The sequence below is a fragment of the Sesamum indicum genome, linkage group LG3 (assembly GCF_000512975.1).
Source record: "Sesamum indicum cultivar Zhongzhi No. 13 linkage group LG3, S_indicum_v1.0, whole genome shotgun sequence".
In the NCBI taxonomy this organism is placed as follows: Eukaryota; Viridiplantae; Streptophyta; class Magnoliopsida; order Lamiales; family Pedaliaceae; genus Sesamum; species Sesamum indicum.
This window is the reverse complement of record NC_026147.1, coordinates 24,388,602-24,398,017: the sequence shown is the minus strand read 5'-3', so window position 1 is coordinate 24,398,017 and position 9,416 is coordinate 24,388,602. Positions and strand designations below refer to the sequence as shown.

The 9,416-nt window shown below is 38.0% G+C and overlaps 4 protein-coding genes across 5 annotated transcripts in view; 2 read left to right on the top strand and 2 right to left on the bottom strand.

Moving 5' to 3' along the window:
• Positions 1-477, top strand: part of LOC105159476 (gamma-glutamylcyclotransferase 2-3) — a 2,487-nt gene extending 2,010 nt beyond the window's left edge. The window contains exons 6-7 of one of the 2 annotated variants that reach the window (XM_020692842.1): positions 36-115; positions 263-477. In XM_020692842.1, coding sequence (XP_020548501.1) covers positions 36-115; positions 263-342 — 160 coding nt within the window. In that variant the 3' untranslated portion in view covers positions 343-477. The remainder of the gene's footprint in view (positions 1-35; positions 116-262) is intronic. The other variant, XM_011076553.2, reaches the window with a different exon arrangement.
• LOC105159475 lies at positions 582-2,910 on the bottom strand. Its single transcript, XM_011076552.2, has 6 exons — positions 2,578-2,910; positions 2,381-2,486; positions 1,793-2,004; positions 1,678-1,705; positions 1,332-1,440; positions 582-865 (listed from the first exon to the last, which is right to left on the bottom strand). The coding sequence occupies exons 1-6, from the start codon at positions 2,830-2,832 to the stop codon at positions 784-786; spliced, it is 792 nt and encodes a 263-aa protein (XP_011074854.1). The 5' UTR covers positions 2,833-2,910; the 3' UTR covers positions 582-783.
• LOC105159474 (lysM domain-containing GPI-anchored protein 1) lies at positions 4,222-7,179 on the bottom strand. Its single transcript, XM_011076551.2, has 5 exons — positions 6,090-7,179; positions 5,130-5,247; positions 4,865-5,026; positions 4,745-4,776; positions 4,222-4,635 (listed from the first exon to the last, which is right to left on the bottom strand). The coding sequence occupies exons 1-5, from the start codon at positions 6,757-6,759 to the stop codon at positions 4,349-4,351; spliced, it is 1,269 nt and encodes a 422-aa protein (XP_011074853.1). The 5' UTR covers positions 6,760-7,179; the 3' UTR covers positions 4,222-4,348.
• The window catches only part of LOC105159472, a 2,135-nt gene continuing 957 nt past the window's right edge, over positions 8,239-9,416 (top strand). The window contains exons 1-2 of the mRNA XM_020692363.1: positions 8,239-8,993; positions 9,031-9,091. Of these exons, the coding sequence (XP_020548022.1) occupies positions 8,701-8,993; positions 9,031-9,091 (354 nt within the window). The 5' untranslated portion in view covers positions 8,239-8,700. The remainder of the gene's footprint in view (positions 8,994-9,030; positions 9,092-9,416) is intronic.

Here is a 9,416-nt window from a genome sequence, read left to right as displayed (position 1 = left end):
TCCTTGATGTCTGGAACAATCTTTCCATTCTGCAGTCAAATTGTTAAGGCAGAAGGCCCCTCGGGACCAAACAGAGAGTACCTCTTCAAACTGGAAAATGCACTTATCCAAATAGGTAAATGGCTTTTCGTTCATGTGCCCATAAAGAGTTTCAAACTGCACATTTTGCTATTTCCGTTTCTTTTTATTTCATCATTTTCTGGTTTTATCACTTGGTCTAAATTTGAGACTTCGATTATTCTAAATCGGATTTCAATTGTAGGATGTGAAGATAAGCATGTCACTGATCTGGCCGATGAAGTGAGGCGCATACTGTCACTACAAAGGGAATTGACTGTTTAATGATATCGTTACACCAGGATTGCTAAATAGAAATGAACAGCATTTAATATTATTTAATTGGAATGCTTGAGACAATCATGGTGGCTATCCAGTTGAGGATTAATATTTGATTATTACATCTCCATTTCCTTACCATACTTTTTTGGTTAGATGATAACATAATCTTGCCAAGCTAGTTCATAATCAGGCATGAATCCACTCATCCGCAGATAATACAACCACAGAAAGGACCATCTAAGTCGCCACCAAATCGCTGCTATTGCAGTCTGAATTTTCAATCACAACAGTCGACACTATATTACAGAATCTCAATATTCAACTCAATTTACATTTATGTACATTTGACACTCAGTAACAGAACCAAACATTTTTCATGGATCTTTCCAACATTAATATCAAGTTGTAATTATTAGAATTTACACACGAGAACAAAACCCTATCTTATAGGGCCTTTAGAGCCAGTTTGGTCGAGTGATGAACCCCGAGTGTAGCAAGTTTCAGAATAGCACGACCTTGGTACAAACTGCAAAAGAGAAGCTCCATTAAGCACATCAACTTACTTTCCAGGTAAGTCACAAAGCAAATGAGGTCAAGAGTTCCACTGACAGCCAAATGTCCAACAATGGCAATTACAGTTTCTTTGATGATGATCATGATGGAAGTCAAGTTGAAATTCTTTTTTACTTTCTGCTCAAAGAGAGTAAATTCATGATAATCCTCTTTTTATTATCTCTATCAGTATTAGTATTCCCGTACAACAGCCCTTCTGCATGCCTTTGGAGGTTGTAAAGCATTTATGTACAAACACTTGGGTTCTAAGGCTAGCTTATCACAGCTATATAGCAAGTTAGAATAGCCTCCTGGTCATTAGTGCCAAAGTCAACAGCTAGACGTGAAAGTGAGCAACGCATACTATACACACAGCTCCCAGTGTAAAAAATTTACTCATTTTCATCTATACAAGGCAGTCTTAGAATATCAACACTTACCTTGCTAGAGCAAGACCCCATGTAGCTAGAGTGCAAAGCATCCTCCCAGCATGCCAAATGTTTAGCATTTTCTCTACTTTATTCATGCCTCTCATTTCTTTCATCAAGGCTGTAAGTGATAAAATATTCATGAGATTGCAACCATCCAAATTCTCACCACCAAACGAAACCCAAAAATACATTTGCCAACAATGATTCCCAAAATCAGGCTTTAGGTTAACACAAAGTTGTTATGTGACATCCATGTATCTACATATTTACAACTTTTACTATCCACAGAACTACTATCCTAAAAGGGCCTCGAAATAGACTGGAAAGTGGTCAGGTAAAGAACCGCAAGTATTACCTTTCTGTAGCTGCATAGAAGTCAAATTCTGCATTTTCAGACAAAATAACATTGTGAGTTTAGAGATATGAATAGTCATAACAGCAAAAAAGTGAATCACCATCAGGTCATATACCAGAGCTTTTGGGTTTGCCACAATGCATCTAGCCATAAAGGTAGCAACTCCATCCACCACATGCTCAGCACTTACAATTACATAATTTTCATTGTCAATTCGACTCTTCTCTTCAACATTATTAGGGACCATTTCCTCTGAAACCCAGACCCACCAACTTGGCTCCTCATGATCAACATTTATCAAAACTTCTGCTTTCTCCAGATCTTCACCTGATCACATTTCCAAAACAAGTTGCAAGGCATCAGCACTAACATCTACTCTACCCAAACTCTTGCAGAGCAACATTGACTATTTTCACCTTTTATTACTAAAGATTATCTTTACGACAACCATGATATACACAAATTGTCTGCAATTGGTGAGTTCTGGAATCAACAAACATATCATATTGAACCGGAAAACATAAGAAAAATAATTTACAAAATGAATAATAATACAATTGCAGAATTTTAAATATAACAAGGTACTTGAGTTCTCCATTAGACAACAAAGACTATAACTTGTCGCACCACAATTACAAATATCTCCCAGATATACCAAAAGGAAAAAAGGTAACATTTTTAAGAGTATGACGAGATGGAAAACCTGATGGGTCATCAAAAGGGAATGAGCAGGTAGATTTTTGACGGAGGGATGCAAGTTCATTCAAAAAGCTTTCAGAACTAACAGCATCCAAAAGCCGATCGTGAAGCTGCAATTGAATTAAAATCGGACAAAACATAATAAATTTCCCCAGATATAAGCTCCAAAAAGGAAAAATGAAAAGAAACAGAATTACATACATCAGATGGACAATCATGCAATAAGGTAGGTGAACTGGATATCTGTTGGAGGAGATTCAGATTATTCTGGAGCAATTGGCGAAGCCGTTCATTTTCGGACCGTAGGGCCTCAATATCCAAATCTCCTCTTTCCTTCACTTCCGGCGCCGGCGGCGTCTCGTGATGATGGTGGTGGCAGCATTCAACGGCGGTCCACGCCACGTCAGCAACCTCCAACACCGTCTTCGCCACCTCCATCGACATATGCCCAACCATCGTTCCTTTGCTTTAATTTTCTCTCTGCACGTTAGGGTTTGGACGACACGATAATTGTCCGTGGTATAGAATTTGTAAGGGTAAGTCCCCATTTCAACCTCAAAATAATTCATATTTTTTAATTAATTTTAAATTAATTCCTTCAGCAGTTAATTTTTTATATTATCCCTATCAAACATTTTTTTTACAAGAATTGCTTCACTTTCCATCTTTTTATTGCAATTTGGTCCCTCATATATTAACTTAAACAATAATTATTATTTTATTTAACAATTATCATTTAACATTTATTTAGATGTTTGTGTACATTTAATTTTAAATTTTTAGAATTTACTTTTTCTTTTAGACATATATATTAATTGGATAAATAAAAAATATTAAAAAGTAGAAGAAAGTTATGAGAAATTATTGAAAAAAAAGGGAGAGAAAAAAGAGAAATAAAAATTGAGAAGAAAGAAAAGCACAAATTAATAAAATAATTTTTAAAATTAAAAATGACAAACAAAAAAATTGAAGAAAATAAAATGAGGATATTCAATTATATAGAAGTAAAAATAATAAGTTGATTAATCATATTAATATAATTGTCATGAATTTATTGAACTTCTGAAATTTTTAGTATAAAAAAATACTTGAATGAATTAAGGAGTTTTACATACCCTATTCTTTAATATTTTAGTTGATATATTTATTTTCTTAATTTATGCTCTAATTTTAAAAGTTTTTTATTTAAATATTTTTGCTCTATTTTTTTATTCAAACTATTTTCTTCAACTTATTTATTTATTTTTTTATTTGGAAAATTCAATAAACTTTTAAATTTACAATATTTATGTTAATATATTTTTTTTATTAAAACAGTTATATTTTTTTAAATTTAAATAGAAGGGTCAGATTGTAATTAAAAAATAAAAAAGTTAATTCATGATTTTATGTTTTAAAAAAAAAAGAAAAATTTCATAAGGTTAATATAAAAAAACCACTTATTGAATGGACTAATTTAGAGTGAACTAAAAAGACAATGACTATTTTAAAATTAAGATTAAAATGAATTTTATCCAATTTTGTAGTGTATGTTACGTATAGACTCCTTCGCAGCTAATGATTGATTTGGATTTTGCATAAAACCCCCTACACTTTGCTGAAATTATAAAAGACCCCCTAATTTTTTAATAAACTAGCCTTTAAGAAAAAAATTTGCACCACCTCGCCCTCATCAGTAACTAAAGGTGTCCAATGTAATAATTTATGTTCAAATTTGTATCATAACATAAAATACTATGAAGATTTATATGACCTTAAATTGCTGATAGGCAAAGAGATTTAGACAGCAACACCACAAAAATACACCAAAAGTTACTAGGCAGAAAAAGATTTGAAGACAACATGGAATGACTGGTCATCTGCATCTAAAATTTTCAAACAAAAGTGATAAATGTTTAAATACAACATACTCATAGAACCATGAACCAAACCAAGCAAAACGTCCCACTGTCCCGCCACGCAAATGAGGAAATTACAATGAGAATGATAATACAAACTTCACAAACAGACCTAATACAAGCATAATCGGAAAGCTAATTGAGTGGTCCGTTAAGAAGCCAGCACCGGAGGAACCAGAGGGACTTCCGGTTGGTCCACCTGCTGGTGGAAATCCAAGAACTGCACCAGATGAGGGCACTACAGAGGATTTTGGGTTGGTTGTTGGAATACCACCAGACTCTGATGGTGCTGGTGCTGGAGAAAATACCGAATCTGGGAGTACTGTAGGTGGAGCAATTAGTTGAGGAAACTGCTGGGTTCCTGCATAATGATCCAACAAGAGGAACATGAAAAAGATCACAAGAATGAAAAGTGGTTTAGCTATAATGATCTGGGCTTGGGTAAGAATGTTGATTAATAACTAATTTACCTGGGCATCTAGGTTGGAGGGATGTGGACAGTCTGTGGACAGAAAGACAACACTAGGAGTTAACTGTCGTTTCTAGGTCAAAAGACAAAGTAATGAAGTAGGAATGAGTTTAAAGCATACGTAGAAGCAATGCTCCCATTCACAAAGCCACTGTAATTGCAAGAAGTCACATTGCAACCAGCACTGGTTTGTTGCGTGGTTATGTTTCCTAACATCAGATTACTACTTCTGCATTGCATGCTCGAACAAGAAACTGCTAATGAAGCCGGCATGCAGTATAGACTACAAAATCCCAGTAAGTTGTTAGATATTTCTCTAACATCAGGAGTAGAAATGCCTTTCTAGGCAGAAAACCAGATATCTCTAAGAGAAATTGCTTACTCACTTGCGACTCCCTGGTCCACAACTGCACTGCACACAGTGACTAGCGGTTATGGCATAACTCCCATTTGGGACGACCAAGCCATAGTCCTTTGCATACGTTGGGAAATTTGATGCACAAGCTGCAAATAGCATTATGTGGTTATTCATAACAAAGTTGATGAAAAAGTACCATACAAAGGCATTAATCGGGCAAGCACATAAAAATATAGGTGGCAAAAGCATATGTAACCATGCTTGCCCTTCCTATTGCAGTCATTGCAGGCGGAAAAGTTTTATGCCTTGAGCAGAAGAAAATGTGTTGAGTGAAAAAGAAAGAATCAAGTGGACAACCTAGAAGTCTTGTGAGTTGTGAAACAGAAACTACATACAGTAAACCAGCAACTCTACTATTATGTAAGCAGTTTCATAAGAAAATCCCCCCAGAAACTCGGCCAGATGACATACCAGAAATCATGAACAAGCATGTAATTTGTTAAGACAACTATAAACAATAGGAGAATTAACAAAACAGGGTAGTTTTAGAAGTCTGGAGTCTCTACGGAGCATGGTACTGCAAAAGAATACGCAACCTATATCCACAAAAGTCTCAATGAACAGAATTACACAAGGTAAAGTGAAAAAAATAGCTCAAGACAATTATCCATAAAGAACAACAACCCATTATGCAGTTGAAAGGCGAAAAACACCATCAAGACTAACAGGTTCTTTCAACAAACATGTTTTCAGTAATGTAATAATTCCATTCACATAAACTATAATAAAGACAGCATCCTCTTTTACCACCACAGCTTATCAACTCCAGATTGGGTCCTCAAGACATCATTACTATCACAACCCCAAGGATTGGTGCATACAAAACAAGCATATGACATCAAAACTCAAGACAATGTAAGCTATAAAAGTATTATGACCACATCAGCAAGGACCACATTCACCACACATTAGAAACAGAATCACTAACCAGACAACGGAATGGCAAGAATATCACCATCCTTAATCTCCGCACTCCCCAGCGCATTCACATTCATCAAATCACTCACAGTCGTGACATACCTTGCCGCAATTCCTGCCAAGGTGTCCACATCCTTCACCACATACGACATATAAACCGCAGGCAAATTGTTGTCAGTGTTATTAAAGCAAGTACACGGTAACGGAATATTCAGCTGAGTCCCAACAGCGATCACCGAAGGATCCGAGAGCTCGGCCTTAGAGTTCGCCTCCTTAATCTGATCAGCCGAGACGAGGCCGCCGTAGACGGCGGAGGAAATGGAGGAGAGTGTGTCGGAGGGGCGGGTCTTGTAGGAAACAGAGTTGGATTTGCGGATGCCGTCGACGCAGGAACAAGGAATGGGGATTTTGAGGAAGAGTTGGGAGGGAAGAATGTGGTTCTCGACGTCAGGGTAGGAAATGTCGATGGCGTTGGTCAAGAGTAGGGAGATGGGATCAACGGAGAAGAGGGAGGCGACTTCGGAGACTTTGAGGTCGGTGTAGAGGGTGTAACCCACGAGGGAGGAGCAAGTGTCGGAGTTGGAGCATGGTTCAATGGTGGATTTAGAGGCGGCGCGTGGGAGAAACGCACCGAGCGTAAGGAGGAAAAGGAGGGTCGCAGTTGGGAGAAGTGGGGGCATTTTATGGGGTGGAAAAATAGACTTCAAACTGGGGCGTGGACAGTGTCGAACTGAGAAGAATGTTTCACCTGAACTGGGATTTGCCAAAAGAGTGGGTTGCTCAAGAAGATAGCCTATGTTTGTGGGGACTTTGCTCGAATGTGTGTCTGAGTTTCTTCAAGTGAAAAGAGTGTTAAGAGGTGGTTGTTTGAGTTTGAGTTCAGGTCATCCAAACCCAGTTCAAGACGCTCACTCCTCAAACTGTTCGTGTGTGTGTGTGTGTGTGAGAGAGAGAGAGAGAGATGAGGAAAGGTATTTGAAAGAGTGGAGGAAGGGCAAAGGGAAAAGAGAGAGGCAGCGGAGGGGACAAAGGTTTTTTTGAAACAGTACACTCTACTGTGTGTGTGAGGGTACATAGATACATATCATCATCAGTATTCAGACAGCAGTCCGGTTCTTGATGTTGGGGTCACCCCCAGGCCGCATGATCCTACGCACTCGCCAACACCTTTTTTACTAATTTGCCCCCTTAAACCTCGCACTCCCCCTTTCCCTTCTCTTTTGATATTTTAGTCAGTATTAGGCTAATTTAAACGTTTGGTGGTAAGGATAATATGGTAATTGAGAAAGCGTGGGATTCGAGAGTGAAAGGTGCAACCTGGAATTGAGGTGTACCCCACTACACTACTCTCTCTCTCTCTCTATCTAAGTGCCTGTGGTTTTGGGCCTGTCTTCATATAATAAACCCTGTCCTCCTGGGAAAAACTTTTGATTGCCATATCTTATAGTGGGGCCCTCTTTCCCAAAAGAATTAGGCCCATTGGAAGATGGTGGGAGTGGGTTGAAGTTGTCGATGGATCCTATTCCTTCTCTACTTACTGGGCCTCCAAGTTGCATTTTATTGAAAACCTCGGCCCATTGAAATTGTGTATGAATTGGTGAGATGTGAGACAATCATATTCACGTGACGGTGACACAAATATGATTGATGATGATGGATATGGGAGATTGCCATTGCCATTGCCATTGCCAAGCAAGCTGCACTACTTCTGAACACAACACCACTAATTCGTCTTTATGCTGTAAGTTGTGATGCAACTTGCAACTGCATTTCCCTCTTCCTTTTACTTTCACCCCTCGCCACAATTGCTATTCCCAAGGAAGCAAATCATACGCACACTGCACTCTCTCTCTCACCCTCTCAACCCTGAATGAGATTATGGGGTGGATTTTGAGGCAACGTATATGACAATGTTGGACAGAGACAGCATCGAGAAACTACTACACAAATCCAATTGCTCACCAATGATAGTGCTTTGTGAACACTAAATACGTAGGTAACCGTAGAGACTAATATATTTGGAAACACAAGATAAGACGCTTTTACACTGGTGAGTGAGTGGGGCCGGGGGACACCTTAAAAACTGGATATTGCAACTTCTTGTCACAGCGACAAAAATCAAACCTTAATTTATACTATATTTTGTGAAATGACTGATATTAACTAAGTTGCGGGTTTCTGTAATGATACTGATGATACACCTCTCTTTTTAATTAGTGCTATTAAGAGGGATTTAAACAAAAGAAAGAAAGAAAGAAAGAATTGGTATAGTAATGGAGTGGGGACAGGGAAAAGATGGTACAATAAAAGATTCAGCAGTTTCATCATCATCAAAGCTGCTGACTCCCGAATTCATTTCTTTACTATTTTCTGTCCAGTGAGTGAAGTGATTCCCCCGTGACTTTTAACCTACCAAAAATAAATAAATAATACTTTTGTCTGAAAATCACATCTGATTTACATCACCCCATCACTTCTTACATCTAATGCTCCCCGTCTTAATTTGTCCCTTTCCCCAGGACAAATCACACATATATATAGAGACCAGAGTAGATCCATTGTTATGACATTGTGCAAGACAAAAGCCAGTGTTCAGGTGGTGGAAGTAAAGGAAAAAAAGAATGCCAAGTTCAGATTCATTTCTGAGGCAGCTAAGTAGCAAAGAAGGATGGAAATCAACATCCAAGAGGTGGGGGGTGGGTGGGGGGTGGGGGGGTTGTTTGAAGCAAATGAAGATGGATATGCATGGAAGTGGAGATGAAAGGGGTGTGTTTGAGTTTGTGGTGAAGAAAAGAGTAATGGTGGTTGTGGATCAATCTTCACATTCCAAACATGCAATGATGTGGGCTCTTACTCATGTTACTAATAAGGGTGATATTCTCACCCTCCTCCACATTGTTTCTCCTTCTCATGATTGTTCTTTCTCATCATTCTTCTTCCTCCTCCTCTTCTTCTTCTTCTTCTTATCTTGCTAGCACACTTGGCTCCCTTTGCAAGGCCTGCAAGCCTGAGGTCAGTTCTCTACTTCGTTCTTTGTTTTTGCATTTAACATTGTTCAAATAGTTGTAGTAAGAAATGGAAAAAGTATAGATTTGGAGACCTTGATAACAAAATTTTTATTCAACCGGTGAACAGCTATTTAGAGCATTCCTGTTTTTGTGTTTGTACAGTGTTTAGTAGCTTCTTTCCTGTTCTATACTTCCTTTGCTCTCTAAGGAGGGAGATTTCAGCTATTTTCACTTGTGCAACTTTTTGTTTTTGCACCCATCTTGATCTTTCCAGTCAAAAGAAGGGATGTTATCATTACAAGACATCCTTCTTAATTTTCTTTATCATA

Coding starts and splice junctions, on each gene's coding strand:
- LOC105159474 (XM_011076551.2), bottom strand. CDS start 6,759: ATGCCCCCACTTCTCCCAACTGCGACCCTCCTTTTCCTCCTTACGCTC. Junction 5,027..5,129: donor TGTGGACCAGGGAGTCGCAA/GTGAGTAAGCAA, acceptor GGGATTTTGTAG/TCTATACTGCATGCCGGCTT. Junction 4,636..4,744: donor CCTCCAACCTAGATGCCCAG/GTAAATTAGTTA, acceptor ATCATTATGCAG/GAACCCAGCAGTTTCCTCAA.
- LOC105159475 (XM_011076552.2), bottom strand. CDS start 2,832: ATGGTTGGGCATATGTCGATGGAGGTGGCGAAGACGGTGTTGGAGGTT. Junction 2,005..2,380: donor CCCTTTTGATGACCCATCAG/GTTTTCCATCTC, acceptor AAATGTGATCAG/GTGAAGATCTGGAGAAAGCA. Junction 1,441..1,677: donor TTCTATGCAGCTACAGAAAG/GTAATACTTGCG, acceptor TATCACTTACAG/CCTTGATGAAAGAAATGAGA.